The sequence below is a fragment of the Phalacrocorax carbo genome, chromosome 1 (assembly GCF_963921805.1).
Source record: "Phalacrocorax carbo chromosome 1, bPhaCar2.1, whole genome shotgun sequence".
Classification (NCBI taxonomy): Eukaryota; Metazoa; Chordata; class Aves; order Suliformes; family Phalacrocoracidae; genus Phalacrocorax; species Phalacrocorax carbo.
In genome coordinates, this window is record NC_087513.1 from 111118072 (window position 1) to 111134898 (window position 16827).

A 16827-nucleotide genomic window follows, 5' to 3' on the forward strand; every position below is an offset into this window, starting at 1 on the left:
ATATTAGCTCACAAGAGGTTCGCCATGACAGGAACAGCAGACAAATGGGCAGGAAAAAAAAGAAATAAAAGTAATTCTTTCTGCCCTGCAAGGAAGTGTAAGGGATTCTAGATTCTGGCATATATGAGATAGACTGGGATAGGATACAGTTTGATTTATACAATTGAAGAATGAAAGAAAGTGGTGTAACTGTAGCAAGCATATAAGAAAAAGTTATGCACTCATCCCTAACCCCCAGCCTCCCCCCGCAAAATATACTCCCTCCTTCAGGAATCCAGGGTAGATTCCAGACCTTGATGTAAGACAGGGAATACATAACATCATTAGCTAAAATCTAACAACCAGCATGTTCTTCGTAGTCTCCAAATAAATGAAATCCCTGTCCCACTTAGAAGGCCTTGTTTCATTTTCTGGGTCATTGATTTGGTTTAACCTCAGCCAGCAACCAAGCACCAGACGGCCACTCCTCACTTCCCCCTGGTGCGATGGGGGAGAGAATCAGAAGAGTAAAAGTGAGGAAACTCGTGGGTTGAGATAAAAACACTTTAATAGGTAAAGTGCAAGCCACATGTGCAAGCAAGCAAAACACAGAATTCGTTCACCACTTCCCATGGGCAGGCAGGTGTTCAGCCATCTCCAGGAAAGCAGGGCTCCATCACATGTAATGGTTACTTGGGAAGATAAAAGCGATCACTCTGAACATCCCCCCCCCTTCCTTCTTCTTCCCCAGCTTTATACACTGAGCATGACACCATATGGTATGGAACATCCCTTTGGTCAGTTGGGGTCAGCTGTCCCAGCTGTGCCCCCTCCCAGCTTCTTGTGCACCCCCAGCCCGCTCACTGGTGGGGTGGGGTGAGAAGCAGAGAATGCCTTGACTCTGTGTAAGCACTGCTCGGCAATAACAGAGACATTCCTGTGTTATCAACACTGTTTTCAAAAACGTAGACTCGTACTAGCTACTGTGAAGAAAGTTAACTCTATCCCAGCCTAAACCAGCACAGTGATCTCCCAGTAAGCATTGTTTTTAGCCTTGATGGGTGTTCAAAAAGGGAAAGAAAAATGGGATAAATGAAACAGCGTAACTGATCTTAATAAGGGCCTTAATTGACCTGCAATGAGATTAGCACAGTTATTCCTTTACTATATAATGTAGTATAGTATATTTACTCAATAAAGTATTACTTACTTCGAAGACTTAATTTTTTTTCTTCATGTGTTCGTATTGCCAGTGGAAGTTCAGGTGTATTCAGTGGCCTAGAAATTTTTGTTACAGGAGAATTTTAAAATTAATGTCTACAGAAAATAAATTTGATTTATGAAAGGGTTTAACTTCATCACTTTTTATATTTAGTAGTGTAATTTTTACTATTAAAATTGCAGCAATTATAGTCACATAAATATTTAACAATGAACCCTCATGCTGCTATACTGAGAACATTAGTCATGTGTCAGAAAGCATTTTGAACAATACCTTCTTTTTGCATGATTGGGAGAATATCTGGTAGCAGTCCAAATCCCCATTGATTTTACTGTATATTTTTATTGTTTCATAAAAATTTTTAAGTGTAGCCCTTTTCGAGTGACTGGCTGTTTCTTCAAGCAGTAGACTTCAAAACCCTTGCATCAAATGCCCAATAGTTTTATAGCAGAGGAGAAAATGGGGTTCCAAGAACCAAGGTAGTATTCCCCTTTAATTTTTAGAATCATGGAAAGATTGGTTGTGAGGAACATCTAGAGTGTATCTCATCCAACCTCCTGCTTGGAGCAAGACTGCTGCCAAATCTAGATCATTTGAGGCATGGCTTTGTCTAACTCAGTCTTAACCCCCAAGGATGGCGATTCCTCACACTTTTGTCTTGGTGTAACCTGTTTCAGTGCTTCATTTCTCTCCCAGTGTATACGTTGTACTAATATCTGGTCTGAATATGCCAAGCTGCAGCTTGTGACTTGTTGCCCCTGTTACACTATTTGCCACTGTTGAGAAGAGCCTCACACTTTTGCTTCTATCTCCACTGTGAAGGGATGGTAGGCAACCATTCAATGACCCGTTGGCATTCTCTTCAACAGACTAAATGGGCCTCAGTATCTGTGTATTGTTCATGCGCCACAGGGTCCTCTGCTTGGGGCCTGTCTGGTTTCTTTTTGTTCCTGGACACACAGTCCCAGGTTTGGCCCTGCCAGCAATAACTAGAATAGGACAATGAACTTCCCTCAATCTGCTGGCTCTAAACGCAGCCCAAACAGGCAGTCTGCCATGCCGATGGCAGTGAGCTATGCAGCCTTGTCTGGTCATGTTGGCCTGCTGCATGCATCTGTTCCTATGCGAGCCTTTCAGCCTGACCACAAAGACCCTTTCACCCTTGTCCCAAAAAGCTACAGTTCTCTTTGATCTAGTAGAGGTTTCTGTTGGGCTATTTTTCCTTCAGTTGAATTAGAGTACTGGGATTTGGGCTCGTGTGTTTTAAACTACAAGAATGTGATCAGTTCTAAGGTCTGAGCCAAAGTTCACCAAACTCCAGGAGATTAATTTCCATAATTTTGATTGACTTGTTAATGCTTCTAAATTTTAGGATAACAAAAGGTTAGCCATTAATTAAGTTTGTTTAATTTGTCATCAAATAATTTTCAACACTTCAGAACACCCACAATCCTATGCACAAAAAAAAATTGAAAAAAATATTTCTTAAAAGCTGGTTCTAAAATAATTATCTATTTAATGAATGGAATAAAGGGCTCATGAGTGCTTGGAGAAGACCTGACATTTTAAAGGTTACGTTATTCAAAGAGCATTTGTTTTGAAATGCATTTAAATTTTGTAGTTTTAAAGTTTAATATGTATTTCCATTTTAGCCTATTGAATTGTGTCATGAATTGGTTTATTAAGTATGCCTTTGTTTTGCTTAACAAGGTCTCCTTACAGGGAATATAAACTGTTTCAAGCATTTGCTGTCTCAGATTTTAAATATGGTCGTACTTAGTAAGTTTTAGTAGTCCATTCTTTCTTTCTCCTCTCCTTTTCGCCTTCTGTTCCCTTCTCTTTCCTCCCTTTCCTGTTCCTTCCCCTCCATTTCCCTTCCTTTTAAGATGTGCAAGTACCTTTTATGGAAATTAACTGTATTTTTAAAGATATGGTATGAAGCAGTTGTCTTTGATCATCATAGATGTAATATAGGATATTTTAAAACTAAAAAATTGGAGAAAGGGATAGGAAAGGGAGGGGTTTTGTTGATTTGTGTTTTTTCTCCCAAAAAGATATCATCCTAATACTCAGTAAAGCTTTGAGTGTCTGTGTATTTTAATGTATGTTATTACAGTTGAGGGAAAGAAGCACATCGTGTTAGCGTGATAAAAAAAAATGTTGGCTTTGTTCTCTGCTGCAAAAAATATAATTTTGTAAGAAAGATACTTCTTACTAAAAACTAACTCAACATCTAATGTGTTTGTGTACATTACAGTTCAGTAGAATGTAATAAAAATAGCAACATAAGATATTTATGAAAGAACAGTACAGAAACAATTGAATAAAAGTGGTGTTGTGTCAAACCTGAAGAAAGGGAAGCTTCTATTATTTTATGGGTAGTCAGTATATCTATTGCATACTCATTATTCTCATTACGTATTTAAATATTTTCATTTTACACTGCAAGAAGGTTTCTGTGTGTAAAGGAAGAATAGCAACTTGGAATTAATAGAGATACTTCATGTGTTCTCCTAGAAATTTTGGCAATTTTTAACTATGGAAAATTTGCTTTTGCCAAAGCCTCACAAAAACCATTAACATTTAAAATAATACCATTTTTCATAAGAATCTTTTCTCCTGACCTACCCCACCTTGCACATACATCAGACTAAGGATGTGGAAGTATCTTCAAACCTTTTCCAAGAAAAGAAAGACCAAATATAAGAACAGGGAGAATAGAGCTTGATTATGGTAGGCAGACTTGACTAAATAACGGAAACAGATTTACTATAAAGGAAGCTGAAATTGCAAGGGATAGAAAGCAAGGAGAAAACTCTCTTTGGATTCACACTGTACTGGAGTACTTTAAGCCAGGAGAATAGACTGAAAGTAATGGAGAAGTATAAAACATTTTAGACAGCTATAGGATAAAATTAAAATTACCATAGTTTTGTTTAATTTTAAGTTAGAATCTAAGTTTGAAAAATAAATCCCATTTTGTTGGTGGTAAGAACCAAAATCTGTCAAAGCTAGGTCATAGTTGCACAGGATTGTTGAAAGGATAAGAGGCTAATCAGTACAGGAGGCAGAATTTGTCCATAAAATATTCAGTATTATTGCCAAATAGATATAGCACAAAAATATCTTTTGTAAGCCTATAGCACAAAAATATTACATATGACTAATAATTTTTCATTTTTCTTAGCACTAGTTTGTGTAACTGAATTATTTGATAATGCAGTTCATGCAAGTATGTTTCTGTTCTGAATAAGGTTCTGGGAACAGTTAACTGATACAATGATCCATCTCAGTAAATTACTTTTGTTCCAGGAATGCTTCTCCTAGGATTATTTCTTTTTAAACTCTGTGCTATGCTGTGACTTAGATTAAACACAAGTTGAATGAAGGTTGCTTTTTAAATAAATAAACTGGAAAATGAACTTCTAAAGGAAACCTATTTATTGTTGCATCCTACATATGTTAAATGACAAAACCCATCTTCTGGATTCATGTTGATTCAATATGTTATAAACTATGTTGTCAATCCACAAATTTGCTCTCTTCTATGGCTTTGGATTTGAGTCTTGCCTTATTTTCATTCATTTATAAGCACTGTACATTTTATAAATATAATTGTCCCATAGAATACATAATCTTTTCTTATTAGTTTTATTTCAATAAAAAGTATCAGAGATAATCCCCTGAATGACTGTAGAGTGCTGATGCTACTTCTTGTTCAATTTGTATACTGACTTCTCAGAATCCTGCCCAATAAAAATAAAAATTAAATATACGGAGAAAAGGAGTCTAACAGGGTGATTGTGTTTTGGGGCCTGGACATAAAATATTAAAGCAATTTTTGCCAAGTGAATTTTTTATATTAGCTGCTGAAAGGTATTTTAAAAGAAATTTATTCATGTTAGTGAACATTATATTATATTAATTATACCTGATCTGCCACACTATATATATTTATTTACAGGTAATAGTTTATATTGACATTTAGTTAAGCCACTACAACTTTTATTCCAAAATAAGGCAATAATTATACATTATAGTGCAAAGAATGATGGAAATTTCTGACAGAGCCATTCTCTCTGACTTTTAAAATGGTTACATTTGTTTCTGAGTATACATTTTGCAGAATGACTTAAGGCTTGATCCCATCTATATTTATATTAATGGAAGTTTTGCCAATGATATCACTGTCAGTATGATTCACTACCATTATATCTTTTCATAAAATGTGCAACTTGAAATATTTTCATTATTAAAGTTCATCTATTTGTGTTATTGAAATTATGACATTATAGCCAGATATTTGATTATTTATGAAATTAATTCTTATTTGGGCAAGGCAGAGAGATGGATCTGAGAAAGTGTGACTGTTTCTGCACATGAATAAACATTTTGCCTAGCAAAATCCTTTTTTTTTTTTTTTCCAATATTTCTCCCCCATGGGAATTTCAAATTTCATTTTGTCAACACTTCTGTGAGCTGGCTCTGTGAGGCTCAGCTAGAAAAAGTTGTATACTCTTCTTCCTGTTGTAAACAGAGCAGTGTTGTCCGTCCCAGGCAGACAGAGGTTTTGGGAGAAGTTCCTCAGGTTGTGTGGCACCTACAAAAGTCTGAGACATTTGTACAGAACTGTAATTCTATACTACCATAGGTTCCTCACCCTTCTCCTCACATGTTCCTCACTGCTCTCTTCCTGTGTCTTTTGCTTCTGTCCGTAAAAGAACATGAGTAATTATGACAGAGAGAAACCTGCTCAAGCTTCATAAAAACGCTGTTCATTGTTTCCTCTTAACCAGACTCAAGTATTTGCAGGGACTCAGTTTTTCCTTGAGAGTGGTAAAATAATGAGTAGAAAGTGCAGCAAACTGCAGCTAAATCAAAACACTCCATTTATTAACCTGCACTGTATTCAATCTGCATACAGTCTGCATAGTAATAGACATTCAGACTAGCGGGAAAAAAAATAGGAAAAAATACACATCCTAAAATTTCTAGTGCTGCTTTGAGAGAAACTTCGCACTGCTGACCCACTATCGGAAATATATATATGCGTGATTATGGTATTTCAGCAACGATATATCTCAGCTACATTGTTTCAGAATAAATTTATAGCCTACTTCAGATAGATCTGGCGTCCTCAAGGGATTAAATTTGGAACTGGAAGAACGTTGCTCTATGCAACAGGTAGCTCTCCAATGACAAAAATGTATTGGTGTGGTATTTCTGTTAATTAACCTCATATAAGATCTACTTTGGGATTAATGTGGTGTAACTGTACTATTAGTTCCCCTAACCTTCCTTGCTTTGGTGAGGGTTTATGTAATATATCACAGTCTTTAAAAGACTTCTGAGGTAGGTTTCCTGTGGTGAAAAGACAATTTAATATGCCAGACATTTCCCCTTTCATTCTACTGTAATAAAGCAACATAAACAACCTACCCCTGTACCAGAAAAGCAGCCAGGGATTTTTGTTTTGGTTTTACTGACTTGGATTTATGGTACAATTTATTTCACAGCAAATCTTGTGTCAGATGTTATTTTCCTACGGTTCATCTTGATAGCAGTTAAAATTCTACAATAATAAAGTAAGCTTTTCTAGCTGAAATGCTTACACCCTGTATTTAAAATATTATGGAGCTCTGAATTTTTATATATCTAGCTAATCTAATATAATTCTTTGCGAGTTTTCTTTCTGTATTGTGTTCATCCTTTAATGTTTTAGATTTGATTGCAAATTAGAAGAATCTGAATAATAAAAAAATAAGAACTTTATGTTTAATGTTGCTTAAACTTTAGGATTGTTGCCACAGAATAGGTTGAACTGAATTTTGCTCTCCAGTGAGGTTTAGTTCTTTTTGCTTGTGTGATCATCTCCTCCAAGGGTACCATGTGACTTGCAGCTTCCCTGTTGATCTTCTTCTAAGTGGAAAACACTAAGGTCTGAGATGTTGTGCATCATGTTATTTGAGCCCAGCAATACCTGCAGAGTTTACAAGAGAACCTTCTGGTTTCTTCTCTTTGGAATAGTTCTTAGAAATCTACTGCTCAGTGTAACTAGTCACTATGTGAATAATCCCAGCAGTATCAACTAGTCTACAAAATTGAATACTTCAGATAAATCATGCAGATACTATGATTAGGAAGACAATATAAAAACAGAAGCAGATAGATAGGATGGGTAGAAAAAGACTGAAAAAACATATTCTGAAAGAAAGAAACTAATTTCAGTATATTTGGGACTTGATATATCACAATAAATATGCCACTTGCTTAATTCACACATGCAGTATGCAGTGGACCAATTTTTTCACATTCATATACTGACAGTGAAACTTCTATGTTTCTTTCAGAATATGATTTGAAATTTTACAGCTAATTACTTCAGTGATCATTGAAAACTGTTATCAAAATACTGTTGTGGCCAGGGCTGTGAGCAATCAACTCCTGTAAGAAGAGTTTTGTTTGTATATGGAAAGATGAATAAGCTGGGTTTATACTTAAATGACAGATACATATCTTAAAAAATAAAAGTGACTAGTTTGTTAAGGTTTTTCTTCCATTCTCAATGTGTTTCAAAAATGTAAAACACTTTGCAAGCAGTGAAAGCTTTCACTATTCGTACATTACTTTTAAGCCCTGCACTTTTGTTACATACTGTGGGATAGTTCTGTAACCGTAAGTATTGTAAATATTCTTTTAGAACTGGAGTATTTAAAGTATGCTGACTAATAATGGTTCTTTTCTTTGTTTTTCAGGAGGACATAGTTATAATTTTTTTCCTATGTATAAAATATATCCACATCATACTGTTACTGACACCAAGTTGTTCCAGTTTTTGAGGATATATTATGCCATCAGATTTAGTTGGGTTAATTCCATAAATATATTTGTAAGAGTCATTGCATCTAGGCCCATAGTGCTGTACAGGGGATTCTAAAGTAGACACTGATTCTTTAAATACTGCATATGTAAGTAATTTTATTCAGATAGCCCCCAGGAGTCACTCAACTGTTTATAGAATCGGATCCTTAGGTTTTATGTAGTTAACACATTTGCCTTTTATTAAGCATAGACTCATAGTCATGCTTTTATGTTGTTTAAATTTTAAAAACATTTACAGTAACACTAATTTTTAGTATGCCCTAAGGTTTATTTTCGGTGAAATTATTCAGCCTTGGAAAGTAATCATGGCTGAAAGGCAAGTCTGCTTGACTGCTACTGCTTGGTTGAGGTTTTAAATTTCATCTTACCATAACTGAATGTTATAATCCTTCTCTTCTCCAAATTCTATTCTTATTCTCATGATGGTATTTTATTTTTTTCATGACATGGTTATACTTTATGGTTTGATATTTTTAAATCTCATGAAAACGATAAAGCTAAAATGTGCTGGCAGACATACAATTCTACTGTTTTGTTTACAAGAAAATAGTTATCATGTTTCAATGGCAAATTCAAGCAAAGTGCTCATAATAGAGCATGAAATGTAAAAGTTACTGGTTTTTCAAAATTCATTAAATCCCTTTAGCTCCACATGTAATGGGACCCCTGTCTATCTGCTGCAGAAACTAAAGAAACAGACATTCTAATAAATTGGGACTCAAAAGAATAACAAAGAGTACTGACAGAAATAATTATACTTTCATTAATTATAGAATTTGAAAAGCAAGCCTAAAGCAACTCTTAAAATACACCTCTATAATGAAAAAAACTAGGCTCCCTAGAGATGGAGAGAGAGACTACTGGCTCTTTCTCAAGACATTACAATTCTATATTCTCTTGTAAGATAATACAGCCCCTGTTTTTCTGGGCAAGACAAATGCTGATGTACTTCAACTCCATCCATCCAATTTATGTCCCAGTATGAATCTGATATCTGGAGAGCTCATCACGGAGCTGGCAAACAGCAAGCAGGCAATTGCTGTAGAGGCAATAAAAGGAAGCTTTCTTGTAAAGGTGGGGTAATGGACAGTCCTAGAACTCTGTGTGGATTGAAGTTTTCAGGCACATATTCAACACTGATATTAGTAGTAATCAGTACTATGATACTATATATTTATTATATATATTATATGTAATATTATTATTCCCATAAAGGATCCTAGAGTCCAACATCCTTTTCCTGGACTTTGTTCCTAGATTTGTTGTTGTACATTGCAGCAACAATATTCTGAGTGCTGTACAATGTTCTTTTTGGGAAGTTTTTCCCCGCTTTCAGCTTCTGATGGCATCTTCATGTGGATTCCTAGAGATAGGTTCAGGTTGTGTGAAAGACTTCTGCCAGGGATTTGGTCTTGGTTTCTGAAAGCATGTCCTAAGTTCAAACCCATTTGCTTCCCAGATAATTTTTTTTTTTTTGTTATAACTTAATATGTATTTTTATATACCACCTCTTAAATATGTACAAAAATGCCTAATGCACTCTCAGGTCCTTAGCAGATAACTCAGAACTCTTCCTTTGATCACCAAAGGCCTCGAAGGCCTTATTTTAGGCCTTGAATACATGGTTGAACTGGCAGAGCATAGCACCAGGAATTCACCACTAATGTGCACATAGATGCATCCAAGAGGGTAGACCAAGGATGGTTGATACTGCTGTCCATGACGGAGAAGTGGCAACTTATGAACTGTATGATGGTGGCTTGAATATGCATCAGATGTCCATTGCTGGCTAGGAGGAAGGAAACTTCCATAATTTTTTTCCAGATTCATATCTCCTGTGCTCACAATCTGAACATAAAATATCAGTCCCATCAAGGTCCTTAATTTTTCCCTATGACTTCTGTAACACTGATACTAAATTCCTTCATAAGCATAACTTGCTTAGTCACAATAATGATTTTATGCAGATGAAAAAAAAAAGGCCTATTAGCACTCAACAAGACAGCTACGTTTGGAACCATGGGACTATTAGAAAATGAGACTCTAAATTGTGAGTGAAGCAAAGAAATTACAAAATTTGTTGACTTTTGAAAAAAATGTATTGCTTCATCAAATTTTGTTCCCATATTTTTTCTTCCCTTTCCTTTAGCAATGGTTGTTCTCAGCAATTTGGAACCAAATACAACATATGAAATCAAAGTAGCTGCTGTAAATGGAAAAGGGCAAGGAGAGTATAGCAAAATCGAGATCTTTCAGACCTTACCTGTCCGTGAGTAATACCTGTGCTCGTAAATGAAATTGTAAATGGTTATTAGAATATGCTATCTCCAGATCAGCTAATAATTTCAAGTGTGATTCACAGTGGATAATATGTTTTATATTTATACACCACTTCCCAGTGTATAACACCAGTCTTTACATCGTTTCGCAGAAATTATGTTTTATTCCTCTTATTCCTTCCACCAAATAGTACATATGAAGTTAAATTGGGTAATTTCTCCCATTATCTTTATTTTTGAGACTTAGACAAATCTTTGTTTAAAATTCAAGAGCCAAACCATGAAAGATATTAGATTAAGGACTTTTTCTCATTTATATCCAGGTTACTGTAGACATCTGTGAGAAATGAATTGGCCCTTTCCATAGACATTTCTTCCGCAAACTATGCTGCCACAAATTTTGCAATTATCAAGCCTCAAACAGAAATCTTAAGCTATGGAAAAATGATGAGAATAAATTTTTAAACGATGATTACAACCAAACGACAAATGCTACGAAGTCAATTCTATATTTGTAGTAACCTTTATAGGCAAGAAATTCAGATTTAAATATTAAGGGCTAATGAAAAGTGGTTTTCTCAAATTACTTTTAAATAGAAACAATAATAGATTAGTTAAACACAAAGGGAGAAGAAAAATAAAGGAACTACCAGACGGCACTCAAGCAGATATTCCAAAATATGGCAGCAACTATTATTAGACTTGTCTCTCATAAATCTGTTGCAACTGAACTGTTCTCTGAGTAGGGCGTTACTCAGTATAGTTAAGGATACTGGCACTAATGGAATGAACAATAAAAGTCACACAACTACAAGGAACACAAAATATTTCCGTGTTACTGTATTATGTTCCTATTGATACATTTCTTCCTCCCAAAATGGGTAACTTGCAGATTTCCAATTTCTTTTTTATTAAATCATATGTATATTCTAAATATATTGAATGGTAGATGGAATACTTTTCTGTTATTCATATGGAACATCATACCTAATAAATAAGTGGTAGAAACTGATAGAAATTACCTATATGTTATCTGATAGAAAGCTAGGCAAATTCTGTGTTGAGATCTAAGGGTTAAACACAAATATTAAAAATATTTCTAAAGGAACTGTATCTGGGTGCATGCAAATTTACAGATATTTTGAAGATACTTCAGTGTAACAGCACATGTTCATTTACGATTTGATCTAAAACTTTATAATAGTCATTGCATATAGAAATGATAATTAGTCTATGAATTTCCATCAGCAAAGTGGCTTAAGCTGTCTATTAACCTTTCAATTGTACATTTAAGATTATTTTTATCCTTTCATTACAGAGAAAATTGGTTTTTGCTTTTGGAAATCTTATACTTTATATTTATTCTTATTATAGACTAATCTAAAAGTATCTGAATTTGCCTTGGCACATTTACCAAAGAGTTAAGATAGCTGATGTCTTTATTACAATTTAGATCTCTCACGTGCAACTAAAGCTTGTGCTTAACGTTAAGGTTGCTTTCCTGTAAGATAGTGTTACTCATAAACTTCAGTGTGACTAGCAGCTTACCAGCATTGCTGAATTGATGGCTAAATAATTTCTGAAATAAATTACATCTGAAAGTGTCAAAAGTCAGAAAGTGTCAAAGAAGCGAGTACTTCTTTCATACTTGATGTAATTTTGTTTCCTTGTGTGAGATATTTAATCTGTATTAGAATATAGTTTAAGGAAAATATTTAACACAGTTATTAAGGATGTTCTGCAGTGCTTGGAAGGATCATATTGATTTTAAAGATTGTGATTAATAATCTTGTGGACAAGCTCCAAGCTGTAATTTAATACATATCTTATTGCTGATTTATTATTACCTGCTGTTTTTTCTCCCTTCTTTAGGGGAACCAAGCCCCCCTTCAATTCATGGGCAACCAGGAAGTGGCAAGAGTTTTAAACTTAGTATAACTAAACAAGATGATGGAGGTGCCCCCATTTTGGAATATATTGTCAAATACAGAAGTGTAAGTATTTCAGTTAATCAAAATAGGTGGGTTTTGCTTAGTAATATCTGCTTTTAATGTAGAGAAGACTGTTGATATGATTTGAAATGTAACGAAATGATTTGCGTACTATGAAAAGAAAAAAAGATATAGTATGTTTTGTTTGTGACTAGGTTGCTAATGCCAGATTATGGAAATAAAAAAAAAAAAGAAAGAAAGAAGGAAAGAAAGAAAGAAAGAAAGAAAGAAAGAAAAGCATCCTGCTCTTCCTAAGTGTATAACTGAAAGTTCATTCTGACAAGAAAACCGTATTCTCTGTTTTGTACATGGTAAATGAGGAGCATTCATGCTCAGCTCTCAAAAAGTGCAACAAATTGCAGACACAAAAGTTACATAGTTAAGGACTGTTTGAACAGTTAGAACGCTATATTCCAGTGCTCCATATTAATTTTAAATTAGACTATCTCATCGTTTTGTATTTTCTATCTTCATAGATTCCAAGGGTCAGCTCAATAAAGAAAAATAATTGACAAATTCTTAGGACTTTCATGAGTTTCAGTGTGCATACCAGTTCTTTAACAATCATTTTGCAGTTTATTGGTCTTCTGTCAGCTAGAGTCTGATTTGGTGTTTTCACCAAATCTGACACGTTTAGAAAACAGGCTTTCCTGCAATGTATAATTTCTTTTCCTATGAAAAAAATGTGGGTTTTTTATTATTAAAGTAGATAAAATATCCTTTCTTTCCTGATGTACTATGTTTAGAAATTATTGGGTTGAAGAAGTAACTATACAGCTGGCAAAAGCAATGAATTTAATTCAAAACTGTGCATTTTCTAGTAACTTCTTTGTGTTTTTTTTAGGAAGATTATACTACTTTTATCTGACCAGCTCAAGTAAAAAAACATTTTACCAGAGTGCAATAGCAGATTTACATGTCCATTCAAGAGCCTAGAAGAGATTGGGAATGTAACATCAGATATTTAGACATGTTAAACAGGAGGTAGTGAGGGCTGTATTTAACAGAAATAAGAAATCTTTGAGAAATTAAATGCAGAACTGTTTTAGTGTTCCCAAAAAGGAAAAGCCAGTTCCTTATTTTGTAGTAGGTTTTGTCACATTTCCTGATGTTTCCTGTAATGTAAATTTTTTAATTATATTTCTGGGATTATCCAAGTGCTAAACCTGGCATGTAAAATTATTTTCTTAAGCTAAGTATAACCAGAGAAGATTGGTAGCTCCAAATCAATTGAGAAAAATTTGGTAGAGCTTTTAAGAGTAGCCTGAGGGAATAACCAGCAGTTATTCTGGTATCACTGATCCCTAAATCTTAATTGACCTTCTTAAATGACTTTCAGTCTAGTAAGTACAGTTGGCACAAAAGTAATTGTAAAGAAGAAGGAGGGTAGTAAAATATGCAATACAAAATGCAATGCAGTTTTGTGGGATTGAGCTTCCTACTTAGATTACAATGCCTCTAAGTATTTATAATTGAACAGATAAGAAAATAAACCCTTTGGATATAATATATGCATGCAGTATATGGAATTTAATCTGTTTCCATGATTTAAGCAAGCTAAATGATTTTGGATCTATCCTGAATATTTTTGGAAACCTGATTTTGATCTAGTGTTTTGACTAAGGTAGAATCTTATAGTATAAAAGATCTCTTTTCACGTGTATTGTTGAAAGATAAATGCACAGTTTAAGAAGTAACTGGAAACTTAATAGGTTACAGAAGAAGATAGCTTTTACTTGGACCTCAAATCCATATCTCCTTAAGCTTCCAATTGAAAAAGCAATTTGACCAAATTAAAGGCTTTCCTGCAGCAACAAAGCACAATAATTTTTTTGTATTTTAATCAGAATGAATGGATGCTATTTAAAGTTCTTAATTATCTGTTGACTCCTTCTCTTCTATCTTCCCCATTGGTCGTATTTAATTAGCTTTCCTATAACTCTCGCCAGCCTCATTATTAGCACCTGTTCCAATGTATTTGCTTGCATGTTTAAAGAGCATACGAGATAACATGCTCTACATCAGTGGCTTTTTTTCTTCTTTGTGTTTCGTAATAGCTTATGTCTTATTAAGCATCAGTTTCCTCATATTTAAGTTTTATACAGATTTTTTTTTTTTAATGGGAGAAAGACAGCCTTTAAGATAATATAGCTATATTATAGCCTGGTTTAGGGCAACTGATAAGTTTTATTTTTCTGAAAATCACATGTTTCATTCGGTCAGATATTGCTTTCCTAATGTCAGTTTATTCATATTATGGTCAGGACTTACTAACTATAATCAGATAATAAGAAGCTTCACGTTTTGTTCTGTACTCCAGAGAAGTAGGTGCTAAGCAATTTTTATGATTGATTCATGATGTTGCACAAAGAAAGTCAAGACAGTCTTACAAAGCTTCACTGCTGGAGTCTGAAGATGAGGGCGTACATTTACTTCAAGGATACCTTAAGAAAGAATAGGGAAGAGAGAAGGAGAAGGGAAAACTGCTGCCTGGTAGCCAGCCAGAAAGAGCAGTGATGGGGATTCACTAGACAAGCATCCTGTCCAGTGCAGGAGGTATCCCCCACTAACCACATTTCTCACAGCAACTGTGTAATTTTAATGGGGACTGACTCAACGTCCCCGTTGGTTGTTCCTGCTTATGGTGCTATCAACATTGTTTCGGGTACACATGATGATGTGCTGCTGTTGTACAATGGATGTTAAGCTTCATACATGCAAATTACTGGGGAAGTGTAGACTGAATCTGTAAATGGCTATTATCTGCTATGTTATTTACCAAACACTATAGTAATAAACTAAGAGATTGTACAGACTAAGGGTAAGGTAAGGACATAAGGAAGGCCAGGAGGAAGGAGCACTTGGGATACAAGGGACAGGCTGCCACAACAGCTCAGGGCACGTGGGTGACCAGGAATGGACCTGCAAGAGAAAGGCAGGCTACAAAGCCTGGAAGGTGTTACACAGGTTAAGCTTAGCACCAGGAACAATATGCAAACAATGTGTGATCACTTCCACATGACTCACATAGTCACAAGCAAAAGTTTGTGCTTACTGTGCGCAAGTGCATTTTGACCATGATGGATATTCTTTAGCTGCACATGCTGCAATTGTGAATTTGTGCTTGGTGCGTACTATTGCCCATAATTCCCTGCAAATACGTATCAGTCTGTTATCTTTCAGAGATTTGTTCCCAGCCTTCAGTCATGATTTTTGGTACCATATCCTGAATTACTTCATGGTGCTTAAAATGCAAGTATTGAAATAGACTTTTTAGTGACAGGAAAAGGGAGTTCTGTTCCTATACTTTCAGGTCACAGGATGCCAATACTAAACTAGAAAAAAAAAAGGGCAACTTGTTTTTTGTTTTCCCTGGCATGCCATGTTTCAGTAAAAATCTGGAATTAGAATGAAATAATAAAAATCTTTTTATTTCTTTTTATATTTCTATCTTATATATATTTGTTATGCCTTTATGGTTATAAACTTTTAGGCAGAAGCAAAAACTATTTTGAAAAACAATAACAGCATTTAATTTATTTTTCCCTTTTACATCCATAATGATGTTGGAGGAAATGTTAGAGGAGCAATTAGTTTTTGCAGGTCTAAAAGTTGTTCATCATGTTGACCTGTGACAGTGTTACTATTAATGCTCTGAATTTTGGCAGTGTCAAGTGTTTGATTGAATGCCTATGTGCTTCTTGTTTGTCTGAGCCAGAGTTTGTCTGTTTGACCCCGAGCCAGCACTGTGCCCCTGTGGCCAAGAAGGCCAACGGTATCCTGGGGTGCATTAAAAGGAGTGTGGGCAGCAGGTCGAGGGAGGTTATCCTCCCCCTCTACTCTGCCCTAGTGAGGCCACATCTGGAGTGCTGCATCCAGTTCTGGGCTCCCCTGTTTCAGAAGGACAGGGAACTGCTTGAGCAAGTCCAGCAGAGAGTTATGAAGATGATCAGGGGACTGGAGCATCTCCCTTATGAGGAAAGGCTGAGAGACTTGGGTGTGTTCAGCCTGGAGAAGAGAAGACTATGGGCGGATCTCATCAGTAGTTATAAATATCTGAAGGGTGGGTGTCAAGAGGATGGGGCCAGACTCTTCTCAGTGGTGCCCAACAACAGGCCAAGGGGCAATGGGCACAAGTTGGAACACAGGAAGTTCCACCTCAATATGAGAAAAAAACTTCTTCACTGTGCGGGTGCCAGAGCAGGGGCACAGGCTGCCCAGGGAGGTTGTGGAGTCTCCTTCCCTGGAGACATTCAAAACCCTTCCAGACACAGCCCTGTGCCCCCTGCTCTGGGTGTGCCTGCTCAAGCAGGGGGTTGGACAAGATGATCTCCAGAGGTCCCTTCCAACCCCTGCCATTCTGTGATTCTGGGCTTCTGTCTATGTTGATGGAGGACTGTGTTCATTTTGTTGCTTTATGATAGGTTCTAGAACAAACTTATGTAAATACGAACCATTCAGAAAGATAATTTCT

The 16827-nt window shown here is 35.6% G+C and overlaps 1 protein-coding gene across 1 annotated transcript in view; it reads left to right on the top strand.

Moving 5' to 3' along the window:
* NCAM2 (neural cell adhesion molecule 2) overlaps positions 1–16827 on the top strand; it is a 310400-nt gene that overhangs the window by 248464 nt on the left and 45109 nt on the right. The window contains exons 13-14 of the mRNA XM_064470098.1: positions 10233–10352; positions 12235–12356. Coding sequence (XP_064326168.1) covers positions 10233–10352; positions 12235–12356 — 242 coding nt within the window. The remainder of the gene's footprint in view (positions 1–10232; positions 10353–12234; positions 12357–16827) is intronic.